This window comes from Sceloporus undulatus, chromosome 3, assembly GCF_019175285.1.
Source record: "Sceloporus undulatus isolate JIND9_A2432 ecotype Alabama chromosome 3, SceUnd_v1.1, whole genome shotgun sequence".
NCBI lineage: Eukaryota > Metazoa > Chordata > Lepidosauria > Squamata > Phrynosomatidae > Sceloporus > Sceloporus undulatus.
Window position 1 is genome coordinate 108,340,598 of NC_056524.1, and position 21,219 is coordinate 108,361,816.

At 40.0% G+C, this 21,219-nt stretch overlaps 1 protein-coding gene across 7 annotated transcripts in view; it reads right to left on the bottom strand.

Annotated features, from left to right (window-relative positions):
* ARHGEF7 (Rho guanine nucleotide exchange factor 7) overlaps window positions 1-21,219 on the bottom strand; it is a 119,747-nt gene that overhangs the window by 82,700 nt on the left and 15,828 nt on the right. For all 7 annotated transcript variants that reach the window (XM_042456562.1, XM_042456560.1, XM_042456561.1 and 4 more), the window contains exon 2: window positions 13,791-13,877. In XM_042456562.1, the coding sequence (XP_042312496.1) occupies window positions 13,791-13,877 (87 nt within the window). The remainder of the gene's footprint in view (window positions 1-13,790; window positions 13,878-21,219) is intronic.

A 21,219-nucleotide genomic window follows, 5' to 3' on the forward strand; every position in this document is an offset into this window, starting at 1 on the left:
CACATCAAAGATGGTCTGTCTCCCTTCACCCTCTGCCTCCTCTGTCCCATCAACACTGGAAGGAAAGTGATGACCGCTCTTCTTCCATGGAATCCAGAAGGAAACTCTGTGTTCATGCACATCAAAAATAATTTCCCAAAACAAGAAAGAAAATGCCCTCTGCTTTAAACAAAGAGCTAGAAGGTTCTTTAGTGTGGAGTCAGCAAGATTACAGACACCATCGAAAATAATTATTTAAGGACATCGTGTGACTAGCACCATAAATTGAACTATTCTTGATTATATTGCAACTGGACCATACCTTGGATTTACAAATGTGCTGATGCAACATGTAAAGCTCAAATAAAATCTAAAGACGGTAAAAATAGTATTTAATATCATTTGTTTTGATTTGAAAATAAAGAATGCTTATGTCACAATATGACAAAATATTAAATTACCAAGAATTAGGTAGAATGTTTATTCATCAAGAAATAAAATTTAAAAAACAAAATGGGCCTCACTAAAGTTTTGCATAAATGCAAGCCAAAGCCTCACAGTCTTCACTTTCATTAAATGTGCATGAATAAAAGAGGGCTAAGTCAAATTCACTGAGACAAATGACACTCACTAGTCATAATTTACCAATTAATTTCCATGGATCTCATCAGGACTAGGAGACAGCATGACGTAGGTGTTCAAGTGTTGGACTGCAACTCTAGAGACTAAAGTTCAAATACCTGCTCAGCCACAGAAACCCACTGGATGACCTTGGACAAGTCACACACACACAACCTCACAAAATCCCATGGTAGATTCACCTTAGTGTCGCCATAAATTAGAAATGACTTGAAGGCACACAACAACAGGACTAAATGAGGGCTTAGCTGAGAAATGAAAAAGTACTATGTAATCATAATACAATAAAACTATGAACTGGATGGAAGGAGGGGGGAGGTATAGCATTACTTAGTCCTATTTAGAGTACCAGGGGGCTGAACAGACCTTTCAGCGCCGGGTCAGGGCTGTGGCAACTACATGCCGCGGCTCCGATCTAGCATTTCCATGGCGCAAAAAGGAGCCAGAAAAAGCCTGCCATGCAGTTGGGCACACAGCATGATGGCAGGATCAGGACAATTACAGTTTGCGTCATGTGGATGCAAATATACGATGGCTAACGGATTGCATTAAGAAATCCCAAAAGAAAATCTGTTTGTGCTTTATAGACTACAACAAAGCATTTGTCTGCATAGATCACAAAAAGCTATGGAATACTCTTAAAAACAAGGGAGTGCCACTACATTTGACAGTCCTGACAAGAAATCTGTACTTAGGACAAGAGGCTACTGCTTGAACAGAATTCATAAAAACAGAATGGTTCTCAATCAGCAAACAGGTCAGGCAAGGCTGCATTCTGCAAGCCCCTTGAAGGTGGAAGCCCCCCCAGAAGTCTAGCCCTCGGAAGTCCCATTTCCCCCCGGGAAATCCCACCTATCCTGGCACCAGGTAACCCTGTGCGAGAACACCTCTGAGTTTGGGCACTCAGTCTCCAAAAGGTTCACCATCACTGCCCTATATGTTGAATTTGTATGCAGAAAATTTAATAAGGAAAGCAGGTTTAGACTCAGAAGGAGGAGTGAAGTTAGGAGGAAAGAACTTTAACAATTTATATATACAGTGGAACCTCGCCATACGCGGGGGATCCGTCCCGGATCCCGCCGCGTATGGCGATTTCCGCCTATGCTCGAGCCCCATTGTACACAATGGGGCTCGTGCACGGCGACGTGGAGGTGCGTGGGGTGCAACGGGCGCGCACGCGGCGCAACAGGCACATGCGCCCCTTCAACTGAATGGGATGCGCCGCCCCTTCCACCCCCGCGCGCGCCCAGCGGCTTGAGCGCATACGCTCAAAGCCGCTTATAAAAAGGCCGCGTATGCGGAGGCCCCACTGTATATGCATGACACCATATGACTACCAAAAAACATCATATACAGTACTTGAAACAGTTACTGAGAGAGGTAAGGAAGAAAGTGCAAGGGCTTAATGCTGAACAAAGAAAATAAAAATAATGACCACAGAGAAACTAAACAGATTCAGCTTAGACAATGAGGAAATTAAATTAAAGAGTTCTCATACACAGGATCAAACATTGAGCAGAATGGTGACTGCAGCCAAGAATAAGACTGGAAATGGGGAGGGCAACTATGAAAAAGATCCTAAAAAGTAAAGATATACAACTCAGCACTAGAGTTAAAATTGTCCAGGCCACTATATTCCCCATCACCATATAAAGATATGGAAGCTGGACAGGGAAAAAAAGGGGATAACAAGAAAAACAATTCATTCAAAATGTGGTGCTGGAGAAGAGTGCTTGAGAATATTATGACAACCAAAAAGACAAACAAATGGGTCCTTTAACAAATTAAGCCCATAATCTCCCTGGAAGCCCAAATAACCAAACTGAGGCTGTCATACTTTGGCCATAACATGAGAAGACAGGACTCATTAGAAAAGACAACAATGCTAGGGAAGGTAGAGGGTGGCAGAAAGAGACAAAAACCACACATCAGATGGATGGACTCTTTCAGAGAGGACACAGGTCTGAGTTTGTAGGACCTGAACAGAGCAGTGGAGGATAAGGAATATTGGAGATGTTTCATCCACAGGATCTCCATGAGTTGAAGGCAGTCATCAACAACAAATTGATCTAACAATGAATAACTGTCAATAAATTTAAAGTTAAAATGTTTAAATTCATTATTTTTCAAGTAAGAGGGTTGGGAAATAGTAATAATAGCTAGCGTTTCAAAAATCTATATGAATAATCAGTTTTAAATAAGGGGTGCTTTTAAAGAAAATCTTTTAGTTGAAACAAAGGTTTAAACCAGCCAACACTGTTACATTCTCTTTTAAACTGGACTATTCACTATAACAAATATCCTTTGCTCAGTCCTCGCCAATGAACGTTACATATGATTTCATACCACCTGTTAAATTGTTTGTTTAATTCTGTTATGTTTATATAGTTAATAATTTGCAGAATACAATAAAAAATGAAAATGAGGGGAATAATTTAGGACTATTTTATTTCAATAAATTTATTCCAGGTATGATTTATCCTGGAGGCAACTTTCTGACTTTGAACGAAGTATTTAAGACCTGCCACTTCACTAAAGTCATCCAAAAAGGAATATCTGCATATCCCACAGCTATTTCAGAACGAGGTCCATGAAGTGTTATTGCCTTCACTCTCTCCCTTCCTCTTTAAAAACAAAAAAAGATTGCAGAGCAAAGACCTCCATAAAAGTCTCAAGCATTGCTTGTGCTCAGAGCACACATACAGAAGATTCTCCACCAGTCCGCAAGCTGTTATACACACTTTAGTATATAAGAAAGAGAATGTGTGTGTGGAGATGCAGAACTTTTTCTCTTAACTATAATGTACCAAAAACAGTTCCTGTATTCATGCCATCAGTGGTGGGAACAACACACAATTCTCCATATCTGACACAAACAGATAGAAAAACAGAAACAGGCAACCATATTTCATGAATGTGCATATTCAATGACCAGAACTTAACATCTTCTCCTTTTCAGTAAGGTTCATACACAAACACACAATTCTCAAGCACTTATATTTTCAAAAACTCTTAGACAAAGTAAATGCATGAAATTTCACCACCGCTAAAGCAAAGCTTTTCTTCCCCCTTGTTTACAGGAGCACTCAATATCAACACTCAAATATCAACAACCTTTAGCCTATTACTTTTAACATACTAAATTTGCAGAATAAAGAACAATGTTCAGAAAACAAAATAATCTGTAAAAAGCAGATAAAAATTAATATTTATGCTCACCTTCATTGTGGATTCTCACTGGGGGGAAAAATAGCCCACCAAGCCAGTCCGTTAAAAGAAGTCAAGAAAAACAGGATGCGAAAAGTCTGATGTTTCCTGCCAGACTGAGACTATCTGGGATACTGGGAGCAAACTGATTGGTTCATCCAGATGAGCAAATCATCACCATCTATATATTGTACCTTGCCTGCATTAGTCCACAGGAAGCCAAACAATAGGATGAAAAATACAGGGTGGGGAGAGAGGAATATGTATATTTTTGTGTGTTTTACGGATGTGATTTCATGTCATGTGAATTTTTTAAAACGTATAACAGTGAAAGTATACAATAGATTAAAATTAACTGCTTCACAAAGATGGAAACAAATGTACCTCTCACAATTTTCTTACACAAAAATATATTATTCATTACAACTAAGTTATAATAACTTTAGTGGTAACATAAGATACCTCAATATATTAGTACTAATGCATAAAGACTATGCAGAGAGTAAATACCAGAAGTATATTTCTGGAGTAAATACCAGGATTTTGAGAGAGATATTTTTTTTAAAAAAAAAAACTTTTTCAAGCTCTAAAAAAACAAAAGTTGTATGTGACCAGGAAAATCTGCTGCCCCTCAGGAGCAGGACTAAGAAAAGCCGTTGTCCAAGATTCTGGAGAGACACTTACAGTGTTGACAACTCTATTTTCATAAAATGGACTATTAGGATCGACTCCGACTTTGTGATTCCAACAAACACCAGGCAGGTAGCACACCAAAGTGCAGACCAGCTACAGAATTGGTTTACCATACTGAGAGCTATGTTCCTACTGAAACGGGGCAAGCCTTACCTTCTGGCAAAGTGGCACAGCTCCCTCATGAAAAATAGGATATGATTGTGGATTTTTCTGATTTCTATGGCAAAATTCTGTTGGCTGGCTTTTGGCACTATGTACCTTGACCTGTTTTCAGGGCTCTTTGACCTACATGTGACATATGTGCTCACGGAAAGATAGAGGCAATTTCAGCAGAGTGTCCCTGAAGTATTTATATTTAAGATACATTGGATTCAATAAATACACAGCACGCATCTCAAGGCTTCCTCCTCTCTTTTCCATAAGGAACGACATTTTTCTCTTTCCCACTCTCCTGAAGCCTCCTTTGCAGTGCTATACTATAATATTACTAAATAAATACAAATATAAATAGACTGAGCTTAAATGCTTTATTGCAGTGGGCCCCAGAAGGGCATAAGAATTGCTCACAGGGGTCTGATCCTTCCTCCACATCTCCCCAAACTCTTTCTGTCCTGGAGGGGAAGAGAAAGGCAAGGAGGGCACTTGGAGCTGTGGCTGTGTGTGAGACCATATGTGTAAAACTTATACATGTGTCCAGTACTTAATTTATTTAACTAAAAACTGTTCTAATTTGAACAATGTTATTTACTTATAAAATTTTAAATAATGAATATACATGAATGTGCAAACAAAAATGCACACACTAAACAAAATATTTTTATTCATCTACTATGTTGTCAGGGTGGGTATGACATCTGCTTGTATAGTGCGCCCTTGGTTTTTGCTGGGGATCCGTTCCAGACACACACCCCACGTAAGCCAAATACCGCGCATGCTCAAGTCCCATTCAAGTGAATGGGGTTCGTGCATGCGGTGGTGCATATATGCCACGGGCACACGCCCCGTTCATTCAAATGGGATATGCCACCCCTTGCGCCCCGCGCGCTCCCACGCAGTTTTGCACATAAGCTCAAAGCCGCGTATAACGCGAGCGCACTGTAGATGTAAAGGGGGTCACAAAGGTGAAAAGTTTGAGAATCACTACTTTATATCAAAGATCAGATTATTTTAAAGAATGAAAAATGAAAGAGTGTTCTTTTCTGTTCCTTAAAAAAATGTAAGTACTGTATGTTACAGTATGAAGAAGACAGCTTTGTTTAGCTTCATGGCACATATCTTCTGCCCCAAAACCTATTTTTCCCAGGAAACTATCTAAGAAGTCCAAGCAAGCTATCTTCTCTTCCCTTTTCCTACAACTCAGACCATGAAAGAAGTTTGTTTAATTTACTTACAAATGAGTAGACTTCTGTACACTTAATATGCTGCAGACTGCCACCCCCACTGTACACAGAATCCTTATTTTTAATTGGTATTACAGTAGGGTCATGGTGCAGCAAAATGCAGAGGAAGGAATGGAAATTAATAGGACAGTGAGAAGCACAGTACCAAAGGAAGCTGTAGTATCCAATGGAGCATGAAGCTAGAAAGGTTCAAGAAATCTATATTTTTCCTTGTAGCTGGATAAAACAGCTTTTGCTCTCATGCTTTCCTCCTTAATATGTCACGGATGTACTAGTTTGCCAAATGCTGCCAATGCACTATAAAAGTGCAGAAGGGTGGAGTGGACAGAAACAAGTGTCTATTATTTTCAAATGTTATGATGGGCCCTACACATTCAGTATACATGACACTCACACACCCATGTCATGTAAAATGATTTCAAAAGCAACACACATGGGGAACAGGGAGAAGTGCAAAGTGCTCCACCACAATGACATCTTTGTATCTTTACAGAGAAAGACAGGTTCATGTGCAATCACTCTGAAGAAAGAAATCATTACAAGATCTTCAACTACCTATGTGACATGACCTACATAACAAGGTGGTGAGAGAAGGAGTGGAATAATAACCTGAGCATGGATATTGTACAAAGAAGCAACCATTCCTATTTTAAACATACACAAATTCAAATTTGAAAGTACTGTATATATTTTACAAGGGTTTCTAGACACTAGAACTGGCAATTTTAGTAAAGAGTTTCAGAATAAACACACCATTCTCTTCTCTTGAAAAGTACAGTATAGCTCAGCCCTAGCCAATGTAGATTTGGTCAGAAGTCCCTACAGCTTATCCATTATCAATGGGCACTGTCAGGCTGCTAGTCAACAAATTCAGAGGAATGATATGTAAGTAACAGAACCGCACTCGCTGTTGCTTGTCTAATAAAATGGCTTTACTCAAATTTTTAAAAAGTCTCATTGTACACTGAGAACTACGATATAAGGGAGAATTCTAACTATAGACATTCCTCATGCACACACATTCATTAATTTAATGGTCAGCATTTTAACAAACAAGCCTGCCATCTCCCCTCCAATGCAATACAACCCCTCAAGAGCTGGACCACAAGACTCCACTGATGATATGGCCAATTATTATTATTATTATTATTATTATTATTAGTTTATTTCTATAGTGCTGTAAATGTACACAGTGCTTTACATTCAAATAATCAAATTCATAAAAATACAAAAGCTGCCAATGGCGTACAATCTAAACGAATCTGTGTAGTTACATGGTTTTTATTGTTGTTGTGTGTCTTTAAGTCATTTCTGACTTATGGTGACCCTAAGGCGACCCTATTACAGGGTTTTCTTGACATGTTTCTTTGAAGGGGGGTTGCCATTGCCATCCTCTAAGGCTGAGAGAGTGTGACTTGCCCAAGGTTACACAGCTGAGCCAGGAGTCGTGTCTCCAGAGTCGCTGTCCAACACTCAAGCCACTACACCATGCTAGCTCTTTTGAGATATTCTATTTAAACTTCCAAATTAATAGTCAACTATCTTAAGGTGAAGCAATAAGGTCAGAATATTTAAATAGAGTGGTACTTGAATCAAAGCAGTCAATAATATCATATGGAGTGTGAACTGATATGAAATTGCAATTTAAATATAATAGGACACTGGTATCTTTTCTCTATTTATCATTATCTTAACTTATCCACTATTCTAAGGACCAGCATGATTTTGTGGTGTGAGTGTCAGACTATGATTCTGTAAACTGGGATTCAAATCCCCTTTCAACCATGGAAACCCATTGGGCAACTTTGAGAAAGTCATACTTTCTCAACCTAAAAAGAAGACAAAGGCAAATCCCTTCTAAACAAATCTTGTCAAGAAAAAAACCCTGTGACTGGCCCACCTTAGGGTCGCTAAAAGTCAGAAATGACATGAAGGCAAACAACAACAACAATCCACTATTCTACTAACATACTGTATATTTAAGTCTAAGAAACTAAACAGCTAAAACAAAATTAATCAACTAAAAAATGGAATATGCATGGGACTAAATCATATTTCTCAAACACTAAAAAATTACAGCACTGTTTCTCTAACCTACACACTCCAGGGAAAAATAACACATTCTTAACACTTTTTGACTTTCTTACAACACTGGAAGAGCTTGGTCCGCATTTTATATATAATGCTCAAACAATTTTTAAATTTATTTATTTATTTATTTGCTAACCATTTTTAAGTTATTTATCTTGACAGAAACACAAGTGCCGATAAGATGGCAAACAAGCTAAAATATGTCTTCAAATAGCAATACCCTCTCAACAGAGTAAACTACGTATTACTTATGCCTGGAATCAGCAGTTTCGCACTAAACACAATTATTTCCCAGATAGGACAGCATTACCATCACCATATTCAACAGAATTAAAATCATTATGTATATGTGTATATCTGTGTGTGTGTGTAATCTGGATCTTTCCCCTAAAGATAACCATGGGTGGGACCTCAGCCTTGAGCAAACAATGTCAGAAGTTGAATTGTCTCACATTTCTACTGTTGTTAATAAGCCTGTTTCAACAAGTTGAAAAGAACCTATAATTCTATGAAGGATTCACAAGTAGAAGCATGGTAGGTATAATTCAGGGCCAAACCTCCAGATATCATTCTACTCTAATTTCCATCTTTCCAATCTTTTCTAGCCAATTGGAATACTTGATAATTGGGAATACTTAGTAATTTTTGGAAGGTCACACATTCCCCAGCTATGGTATAAGAAATCAATACGAGGCTACTATGTTTTAATTAATTACTCTTTCATAAAAATTTCTAGGGAATTTGCTAGAAATCAAAATTAGCAATTTCTAGCATTAAAGAGTCATGAACCCTAGGGAAACTTAGAAAGCTCAAGGCAAAATATTATATCAAGCATCTGTTAAGGGTGGAGGGGAGTCAAAGGAGTTCATCATGAGCCACTGCCTATGAATCAGCAATGTAGTGTCATTGCCAAAAGAAAGGGGGGAAATGCATGGTTTTTGTAAAAGAACTATATACATGGAAAATATTTGTCCTATTTTAAGTTTCATTACTACAGGCAGACACCAGTCAACCAAGTCTCTGCAGTAAGGCTTCTTTGAAAAGACTGATTGCACCTGCCCAGCCATTCTTCCTCCTCCTTTGTCTAGTTGGAAGGTTTTTTAGCAACATCAGCATTAGGCATTGAATATTAAAACATACCCATGTCCATGTTGGCAAAATTCACATGACTGAGATGCATTAGAGTACAGTCTAACAGTAAGGGTGATGTCATCTGTCCATATGAGACAGAAAATATGTAAATAGAAAGTAGTCAAACAGAGCAATCCTAAAGCTAACCAAAGGCCAGCTGAGAAGTCTTGGATGAGACAGAAATGCTGCTCCACCAGCTATAGGGTATTTCGACCCAAGATGTTCCAGAAGGCTTGCAAAAAGTTCTGTAGGCAGAGATGTACCATGAAAAGTATGATCCCAAATTAGGTGTTCTTTGCAAGTCCTAGGTCTGCAGTTCAGATAGTGGTGACCAGAGGGAAAAAGCAGCAGGTTCAGCAACCATGACAAAAGTAAGGTGTTAAATAAATAGGCTGATCAGAGCTAACATATTTTTATCTGCCTTTTTTTCCCCCATCATGCAGCCATAGAAAAAATGCAACTGCTTGCAGAGCATGCCAACAGGATTCTGGCCATAGGATCCAAACCTTTTCATTTCCCACACGTGTCCACAAAAAGCCAAGAACAACACTAGCCTTGAAGCCAGCACAATTTACCTTTCCTGTTGTACAGGTAAGCTGGGAAAAGTCACTCACAACTCACAAGGGTGTGACCAAGTAGAGCAAAGTAAGGGCCACTAGCTTCATTATGAATCCTCCCAAGCACATAGAAAGGCCTTGGTAGAATTGCTCTGTAATGCTACAAAGCTGTGAACACTCATTTACAATTCTGTGGATTAATCTTGTGACTTGCAGAGAAACAGACTCCCTAGAAAAATAATGAACTGTCCGCCACATGGTCATCTGTCAGGGATGTTTTAACTGTGGGTTCATACACTGGCAGGTGGTTGGATACAATTTTATGAACTTATGAATTATAGTCCACATGATTACAGTAAACATGCATTGGACAGAGGACTGCATCATGTTAGCCAGTTTGCTTCTGCGTGGCTGCTCTCACCATCTGATGAAGTTAACTAATTTAAAATGTGTTTATTGTGTTATCACATCAGGACTTTTAGGTAACGGTTCCCAAGTAAGTCAGAATTTATAAACCAAGCACAAATTCTGGTTTGTAATCCTGGTTTACAAGGAATACAACAAGCCCAGAGTTTAGCCATGGATGACATGCTATCTTTCTATTTATGCTAAGTTTAGTTATGGATACAAATGGTCTACATACAAGAGTTTACAACTGTTCAATGTAAGCCAAGTTTCACCAGTACTGCAATTTCCTGTTACATGCAAACAAGGCTACCACCTGTTTAACGAAGAGCTATGAATTCAGCTTTAAGAAACACTTAAGATTAAGAAACTATGGGCACAGATTCCAACAAGTACGCTTTGGATAATAAGATTGGTTACAATGATTTTTAAGGGACATTTTATATAACTTTTTTCATTTTTATATTTTTTTAAATATTCAGTTTAAAATTGGAAGAAGTCTAATTATCATTCACTTGAATCCAAACAGGGATGAAGTCAATGGGGGATGAAACCACCAGCACAAGAGACGGAGGCAATTTCCACCCACATCAGCTTCCTGTGGTAGAATTCAAAGATATAGCCATGTTAGTCTGCAGAATCAGTATGTAGAGAGATCCTGTAACACCTCTGAGACTTAATGAATGAAAGAGGTTGGCAGCATGAGCTTTTGTAGATTTCGGTCTACTTCCTCAGATTCATTCAGTCATCTTCTGTCCTCCCAAATTAAGGAGCTTGGAGAGTATCCAGAATTGAGTCTATAGGAAAGTGGGAATGTGTGTGTGTGTGTGTGTGTGTGTGTGTGTGTGTCAACTCTCTTTCCCACTTCTGGATCATAAGTGTTCTGTTTTGAGTCTAGATTGAGTCTAGATTGCCTGGTGGCGCAGTGGTTAAATGCCTGTACTGCAGCCATTCACTCAAGACCACAAGGTTGCGAGTTCAAGACCAGCAAAAGCGCCCAAGCTCGACTCAGGCTTGCATCCTTTCGAGGTCGCTAAAATGAGTACCCAGACTGTTGGAGGCAAATTAGCTTACTTGCTAATTAGCTTACTTGCTGTTCACCACTATGATCTTTGGAATAGCGGTATATAAATAAAACAAATTATAATTAAATTAATTGATGGTGATAATAAATGCCTTCAAGTTATTTCTGACTTATGGTGACCCTATCATGGGGTTTTTTTGGCAGAATTTGTTCACTGGGGCTTTGCTCTTGCCTTCTTCTAAGGCTGAGAGACTGATGCTTGCTAAAGGTCACCCATGGGTTTCCATGACGGAGCGGGGATTCAAACCCCAACCCCAGTACCCAGACCACTACACCACACTGGCTCCCTTGAGTCTAGATCCAATCCAGTAAAAAAAAAGAGGAGGCAGCTCTCTCTGCAAACAGACTACAATCCTGAGCAATTGCACTGGCAGTGGTAAATTTGATAAAATAATCAATGCGAGGTGGGATTAACTTTTCCTCTCAATCTGCTGGAGCTACTGTTAACACACCTAGCAGAAAAGCACAAGGTATTATTTCACTGAAGGGCCAACAACAGCTAGGGGGTATCTTAAATTAAGAGATGGCACAAGGAAGCTAAAGGCTCACCTATATCCAGATAACCCCTCCCATAAAATCCAGAGGTCTCGACAGCAACTCTTATATAAAACATATATACCTCATGGATTCCCCATATCTCTGGCTAAACAGTGGGGATTATTTTGGGATGGGGAGTGGGACAGAGAAAAATGGAGAGCACAAGTACCATACAAATTATGCATACTATTTGCAAGATATACAGACTGAGGTGTTTATCAGATGAGCTCTTAAAGAGGTACTATTCCAGTGTGACTCCTCTAGCTGCCTCCTGTTGCATGCTGGGATTGGCAGTTTTAAGGAGGGGTATTTAGAATTCTCAGGCAGAGAAGTTCAGCTCCTTAAAACTGCCAATCCCAGCATGCAACAGGAGGCTGCTAGAGGAGTCACACTGGAATAGTAGCTCTTTAAGAGCATAGTGTGATAAACATCTGAGTCTCCCTTATCGGAAATTCCAAAATCCTCCAAAATCAAAAAAAAATCATGAATGGCTAGGATAGTGACATCTTTGCTTTCTGATAGTTCAGTGTACACAAACTTTGCTTATTAAAATATAATGTACAAAATCACCTTCAGGCTATGCGTATAAGGTGTATTGTTGTTGCTGTTAACTGCCCTGGAGTTGGCCCTGACTAATGGTGTTATATATAAAACATAAAAGAGCCAGCATGGCATACTGGTTTGTGTATTGGACTATGACTCTGGCGAGTAGGGTTTGATTCCTGGCTTAGCCATGAAATCCAACAACTGACTTTGGGCAAGTCACACTCTCTCAGCCTCAGGAGAAGGCAATGACAAACCTCCTCTGAACAAATCTTGCCTTTGGGTCACCATAAGTCGGAAACTACTTGAAGGCACACAACAACAAACACAAAATATAAACAAATGTTAGGTTTAGACTTGGGTTCCATCCCCAACACATCTCATTAGGTGTATTCAAATATTTCTAAATGCAGAACAAAAAAATAACAAAATACAAAATCCAATAACACTTCTAGTCCCAAGTATTTCAGATAAAAGAAACGCAGCCTGTGCTGATGCAACAGGCAAGTCAAGTAACTCAGAAGATTTTTAAAAGGAAACATCTAAACGGAGCGCCAGTGTGGTGCAGTGGTTTCAGCGCTGGACTAGGACTACTCAGTCATGGAAGCCCACTGGGGGACCTTGGCCAAGTCACGCTCTCTCAGCCTCAGAAGGTACAAGCAAAAGCACACTGAAAGGCACACACACCCATTGACCATTTTATGAAACTTACCACCACTACTGCAATGGCTCAGGATTGTTGTCTGTTTGCAGAGAGAGCTGTCCTTTTTTTTATTTAACTGAGCTTCAAAACACACTGCAAAAATAATCCAGTTTGAGACCGCTTTAATTGTCCTTGGGAATTCTGGGAACTGTCATTTTGGGAGACATTGAGCCTTCTCTGTCAGAGCTCTGATGCTACAATATACTACAATCCCCAGGATTCCCTGGCACTGAGCCAGGGAAGTTAAAGCAGTCTCAAACTGGGTTATTTCTGCAGTGTGTGTTTTGGACCTGAGTTGCACCTAGACTGCACCTTTTTTATATCTTTAACTGCATTGCTCTTTTAACATTGTCCCAGTTCTGGGGAAAGGGCGGGATACAGATAAATATTAATAATAATAAGTGAGACAGTGTGGTGTAGTGGTTAGGACAGGACTCTGGAGGCCAGGGTTCGAATCCCTGCTCGGCCACAGAAACCCTCTGGGTCACACTCTCTCAGCCTCAGAGGAGGGCAACCTCTGAACATATCCTTCCCATGCTTACATATAAATAAAATGACATTATTTATTATTTTATGATAAGACTTTAAGACACACAACAACAACAACAGACACTTAAACAAAGGCATTTAAACTACACATTTGTGGACTCAAAAATAAAAGCTGATGGAGTCTACCAAGAGCTGAACAGAATGTGTTTCAAAGGCTCTATCATTATGACCAGCCACTTCAGTCCCATTCATTCAGGCAGGGGTCCCCATTCCTTGGTGCACATTCCTCCCTGACACGTGTCCACCCCCCACATTCACACGTGCAAACTCACCTCCAGGCGAAGCGTGGAGCCACAAGCCCTGAGGAACTCGCGGATGTTGCTCAGGCACTCCGTCTCTGTCCGGGGGTCCGGATAAACCTGCAAAAGGAGGAGGAGAAGCCCAGGTCAGGCTCTGCAGCTTTGCAATGGATCTGCTCCAGGAGGGTTGAACCAGGAAGTAAACACGGCGGCAGGAAATGACGTCAGGAGGGAGGGAATTCCTCCACCTCCACTCCTGGGGGGGGTTCCCCCTCTTTCCAAAACTTCCCTCTCTGGGGTCCCAGGAATAATAAGGATTTCCCTTCCTTTTCAAAGCTGGCCAAAGTGTGCAAAGCTAAGCCCTTGCAAAGGTTTGCAAAAAACAGGAACCAGGGTGACCCTCAAAAGGAGGACAAAGCAGTGCCACCACATGGAGGACGTTGCAGGGAAAATGGAGGACACATGGACAGATGGGAGCTTTAAAAAACACTCCTAGAAATGTAAATGCATGCATAAGTGTCAGGCTCCAGATGGAGGACATTTTGGCATTCCTCTTGGACAGAAAGGCTGAAATGGAGGACAGGTCCTGGGGGGGAAGGAGGACATTTGATCACCAGACTATAGAAATGTAAATGCATGCTTCTTGGTCATCCTCCAAATAGAGGACACTTTGGCATTCCTCCTGGACAGAAAGGTGGAAATGGAGGAAAGGGAGGGGGAAAGGAAGACACCTCATATAAATGTAATTGAATGCTTCTTATCATGCTCAAGAGGGAGGACATTTTGGAATTCCTCCTGGAGAGAAAGGTTGAAATGGAGGACAAAGTTCTGGATAAGGGGGACCTTATATTTATTATACATCATCATTATCTATTATTATTACATTTATTTGTATCCTGCTCTTTTCCCAGAACTGGGACTCAGAGGGGCTCACAATAATAAAACAACAGTACAACTAAAATCACAGAAAAGTGGCTACCTTAAAATGGAATTAAATTATTACAATGTTAAAATAAGAGTGCTTATTAAAAGAATAAAATACAGTTTTAAAAAGATAAAAGTGTCCAAAGCGCTTTAAAATGGTACAACACCCCAAGCCAGTCCCTGAGCTAAAAACACTTCTAGAAATGTAGATTTGTATGGGAATTCCTCCTGGACAAGAAGGCTGAAATGGAGGACTGGTCCTGGAGGAACATAAAAGGACCTCCAGTCACCCTGAGCTAAAAACACTCCTATAAAGATACATTCGTGCTTCATAGTAATGTTCAAGGTGGAGGAAAGTTGGGAATTCCTCCTGGACAGAAGGTTGAAATGGAGGACCTCTGTGACTGATTCCCAAACTTTGGTCTTCCAGATGCTTTTAACTTCAGTTCCTAGCATTCCTGACTATTGGCCAAGCTAGCTGGGGCTTCTGGAAGTTGAAATCCAAGACAGTTGGTGGACCACAGTTTGGGAACCACTGAGTTAGAGAGAAGAAATAGATTTATGGAATGCAATTCTTTGAGGGAAAATTAAAGGGGAAACGTGGCTTCTTTCCACACTGAACCACCCACCCTCACCTTTCCTACAATTGCTCCTTTCTGCACACACACACACTTCTGGTAGGGCTCCCTTTACTTTCTATGAGGTGAAGAGTTTATTTTTTAATAGATCGGCCTGCTAGCTGTGGTTAGTGAAGCTTCACCTGTTGAATTTTTACCAACTGAATCAGGCAGAGGAACCTGTCACTATTTTATTTTTTAAAGTAGCAATGTGGAACCTTTCCAAAGAATAGGAGAATAGGGCTGATCTGAAGTACAATCACATAAGAAATCTACAAAACAGGGATACCTTTATAGGACCAACAAAAATGCACAAAATATATGTTGCAAGCTTTGGAAGCTCCACTGCAACATGTATTTTGCATTGTATAACGTTGCGTTGGAGCTTGCGACATGTGTTTTGTGCATTTTGGTCAACCCCATAAAGATACCATTGTTCTGTGGACTCTGGATGTATTTTGCTCCATGGCCAACAGGGCTACTTCTGGATGTGTCATGTGGAGTGATTTGAAGGCTGCCATCTACACTGTAAAATTAATGCAGTTTGACACCGCTTTAACTGCCATGGCTCAATTCTATAGAATTCGGAGATCTGTAGTTTTGTGAGCTATTTAGCCTTCTCTGTCATAACTCTAGTGACACAAGAAACTACAAACCCCAGGATACCATAGTATGGAGCCATGGCAGTTAAAGTAGTGTCAGACTGCATTACTATTTCTGCAGTGTGGCAGCAGCCTTTGTTTCATTTCTTTCAACTTTTCTCCCCATCAGTAGTGCTATCCAGATCAGAATCACAGACTGAAACCATAATCAGAATACCAGCTAGTCTGCCATCTAGTCTACACTCTCTCAGCCTCAGAGGACGGCTATGGCAAACCCCCTCTGTAGAAACTTGGAAAGAAAATACCATGATAGGTTTTACCTTAGGGCCACTGTAAGTCAGAAACAACTTGAAGACACACAAGAAACTACCATGGCCAGATCAAATGTTCACATGAGCATTTGAAATCCTTCCAGCAATAAATATTTTATGGCCATTTCTTCTGTTTCATCTATTATTTTACTTCATTGTTTTATGATAACTGTACTTTTGTTGTCTTTTTAACTCATGTCAATACATCTTGGAAGGCTTGTACTTTGGAAAAACAGAGTAATAACGGGTGGTGTATTTCTTTAACATTATTTCTAAATTATAACATTATATATAATGTTAAATATACCACCCATCATTACATTAATTTATAAATAATATAAATAAATTTATATTTTTTATAAATTTGTAAATAAACAGCATTATGAACTCAGCCAAGAAATGTTCTAGAGATACTGCAGCTAAATAATTTACTGTGCATGTGGCATCTCCCCAAGAACCCTGGGAATTGTAGTCTAGTAAAGAAGCTGAGAATCATTAGCCATGCCTCTCCAGATACTAATTTTCCCAGAGTTCCTTAGAGCAAGAAAGCAACTGTTAAATAATTTAAGCCTGGATATGTTCCCAGTGTAACCAAAGGAATTAATGTACAGTATTTCAGCTTAGCACAATATAGCAACAAGAGGGAGCGATGAGAACATTGCCCCTCCAAATAAGAACTTGGCTCCCCAGATTTCTACTACAGCAGTTGAGCGTTTCGAAATACCATGTCAGCATCCAAATAAAACTATACAAAACATGTAAATAAAATTAAAAGGTATTATATAACCACACTTACAATACTAAGAGGAAACTTAGAACCTTTACCACTCAGTCAGCAAGAATTCTTCTCATTGATTATTTAAAGCAAGCACAAAAGAGGAAGAACAAACAGATAGCATTCATTACAAAAAGAGGGCAATACAAGGCCACCATCTATGATAAGTTGATAAAATCATTTATTGAAAGATAGCTCATACTGACAATCATTTTACCATAATTTTATCATGCATCCATATCTGGTGCAAAGTAAAATTCTCCTTATCACTTTGCAAGGCACAGTTAGCTAAACTAAGAGATTACTTCTTACAGAATGAGCTCTGTAATTGCTCATTAGCAATTATAATTGTTGCTACAATTTATCTTGCTTTTCAGATGAATAAATCTTTAAAAATGTTTTTATTTATTTAGATCATATTATATTGTGCACGTCTTTTATTCTCCCAAACAGGGATCCAGGGTAGCTTTTCATGACAACAGGAGCACTCCCAGAAGTAGTTACTCATGAGCAGTCCCAAAGAGAGCAGTAGAGACTGTTTATAAATATCTACGGTTGTAAAAGCATAACCCAAAACAGTAAGGTTAACCTCTCCATGACCTAAGGGATGCACTTCCTCAAACTTTCTGCTTGATATATTAAATCAAGTGCCAGCATCATAAAATCATTACAGTATACTAGTGACTGCACAAAGCCTTTGTTAATATGCTAACCTCTCCTGCAAGTATCAAGTTCGGAGACATCAAGCAACACTCTCCTCACACATTGGTACATTCACAAGACCACTCATCCTGTGTTCTCCCTATACTCACTGTGTATGGTGACTTTGCTGAGTAGAAAATTCAGGACAGATTTCAAAATGGAACATTGGGACTCACTGAGAATACTAATTTTCAATAGTAGTAGGGAATCCTTGTCCTCCTACACACTCCAAGGGCAAGGCCAGTGATGTAGACTCAAGTCGATTGACTCAGAATCAAGTCACTTCAATGACTCGACTCAGACTGGACTCGGCAAAGAATGATGCATGGACTTGATTTGACTCACAACTTCTATAATTTTAGCAACTGACTTGCTGGCTTAACTTCATCCAGAAACATTACAGAATGGAAATTGGTTTTCTTCTTTTGCTTTCATCTCACTATTTTTTACCTTCCATGAGATGGAAGCGGTACTTCACATTTGAAATACAGGAAGACCTCACTTACTGCAGACCCCTGCCAAAAGTCTACTGCTTAACATGTTTGCTGTTCCCCTCTGAGAAACATGATTCACCCTATGGGGGCAAGTCTTGCCTGCTGCTCCTAAGGAAAGCTTTACAAAGTTCCTCCAATGTGAAGTGGGGACAGGCTGCTGAGTAGACCTCATTTTTCAAATGCAATCTTGATAAATTGCCTATGACAGTGATGATGGTGAACCTTTTAGAGGCCAAGTGACCAAACTGCAACCCAAAACGCACTTAATTATTGCAAAGTGCCGTGTCCCTCTGGCTTTCTAGTAACAAACTCTGGCAAGCTGTGTGCTGGGGCGACAGCACATGTGCCGCCACCTCTGGCACACGTGCCATAGGTTCGCCAACACTGGCCTATGACAATTTTTTTACCTACACCCATGTCTTCTTGATTTTCTAGTTTTCTAAAAATTTCTAGCCCCTTGACGCACCACCACCTTTTTTTCTGTTGAAGTCGGCTCCCATACTTAAGACATTATTTAGAGGTATCTTGCAGGGACTTGAGATTTGGAATAAAATATTTGGATACATCACTGGGCAGAGCTTCCTGGATAATTAATTAACTTCCTCCACCCTAATAGGGAGAGCTAGCCCCTCCCTCCAGTGAAGGAATACCAAAGTTTCAATCTGCTCCCTAAAAAAGACATGTCACCACAATCCAAGGGAGGAATCTAGAAAAGAAGAACAGCAGAACTCAATGACAATTCAATGACAACAATGATAATGACAGCCAGCAGGGTGGGCAAGATTTGTTCCCCACTACTGCAGAAAAGGAACCTTCACAGTGAGTACCAATGCTCCATGTTTGTTTGTTTGTTTGTTTTGCAATGCAGGAATGGCATCCTTGCTGTGATACCAAACCAAGTGATCCCTCCAGGGTGGGCGTAACCCACAGTAAGCTCACTAGGAAACTATCTCCAAGGCATGTCTCCCAAAGACCACCTCCACAGAAGCAAACTTGTTGATTCCATAATGTTAAACAAAGGAGATGCCCCAGTGGCAGCCTTGCAATTGTCCATTAGAAGCACTGCAATGCTAAACACTGCTGATGCTGTTGCATTACACGCAGAGTGAGCCTTGATCTTCTCTGGCATAGTCACAGAATGACACTTATAAACCCACTCAATACAAAACCTCAGCCATTTAGAGGGGCAGTCAACACTTGATTCCCTGTAGTAGATTCTTGAAATGAAACAAACAATCCTACTTATGAAAAGTACAGTAGCTGTCCTATCCAAATAAAATTGGAGAGCTCTGCACACATCCATCCTATGGCAATCCTGTCCCTTCTATGCCTTGAGATTAAGACAAAAGAAAGGCAAAACCATCTCTTGAGCTCCATGAAAGGCTGAATTCATCTTAGGTATAAACAATGGGTCTAACTGAAGAACCACAGAGTTCTTGTGAAACACACACAACTCTCTTAAATTCAGAGACCCTTGGAGCTGAAATAATAGCAACTTAAAATATAACTTTCTATGTCAAAAATTTGAGATCCACTATCTCTAGTGGTTCAAAAGGAGACCTTAATAACACCTGCAACACCAGATGAAGATCCCAAGTAGAAAGCAATGAATTGTAGGAGGACACGATAATGAGACTCCCTTCAAAAAGTTCTGAACATGTTCCTCCTTGTTTGTTTATATGGGCTTCTACAGACATGTTATCCAGCCTGAATAACATGTCTGCCCTATAGCCTCAGAGCAAAGCTCAACAGTACCCAATGGACTATTTGTAATTCTAGCCAATTGATACTATGGACTCTCGCTGCTGATTACCAAGAACCCTGAGAACAAATTGCCACTGCAGTGAGCCCCCCAATCCCAGAGGCTGATGTCCATAATAGCCAGCACTTTCTTGGGCTCTTGAATGGATATACCCACCCTAATAATCCTGGACTGCCACCATCTCAAGACAATTTGACCACTGGGGATGGCAGAAGCCACTACTGCGTTCTCAGATGTGCAACTAATGCAACTAAGAACACCTCATGAACACCCAAGGAGAAGCAGATAGACCAAATGGGAGAGTTTGATACTGTATTGATAATGAGCCTCCTAACAGGCAAGCCTGTGATCTGTAACAGGGATGTAGGGCAATGTGTAATTATACCTCCTAGAGGTCAAGAGATGCAGATGATTCCCCCTTCCCAAATACTCTCCAGGATCATACAAAGCATTCCAAAGGACCAGCATGAATCTGAATCCTCTTCACTGGGCAAGTGTCAAAGCTTTTTGTGCTTAAAAAGCATCCCGCACACACTCAGCCTATGGCCATGCTAGGCTGTTATAGAAACCACAGCTGCAGCTGCTGTCACTACTGCTTCCTACCTGTCTCCCAATTCTTGGATCCTGACCGCTTTCTGGGTAATAAGGAAAAACCACCGACAAAGGTTGTAGTGAAAAGACTATCCCCCAGGAGTAAGTGGAGACAACTCATGTTGATACACATGTCCGCCACAGAAGCCTAGTCAAAAATGGCATCAGATCCCCGCCAGAAGGGTAAATTGTGTAGACTATGTTGTCTCTGGGTTTTTTGTTTTGTTTTTTAAAGATATATAAGCCACTTAAAGAGCCATTTGACCTGAAGAGTGGAGTATACATGTTATAAACAAGAAAACAAATAATGATTGGTGTGGTGAGTTTGGCTTGATTTGTCAAAAGCTGCAGAAGCTTACTGTAGGCCAGGGAAGAGCAAAGTGCAGCCCACAAGTGGCATGCAGCTCCCAGGGTGTCCCCAAAAAGTTCCCAAATTCCCTCTGGGGTGTGGTTGGCTGGTTTAAGCCAGGTTGTTTTAAACCAAATGACTTCTTTAAAAAACATCCATTTTGCTAGTTTGATTATTCATATATTTTTTATTTTTTATTTTATTCATATATTTTAAAAGTCTGTCTATATTACTGTTGTCCAACCTTCTTACTAGAAAAACAATGACTTTTTAAAAAGAAATTAAACATTTTTACTTTTAACAAAGTTGTTCATTGTTAGACCAGTTGTTCATCG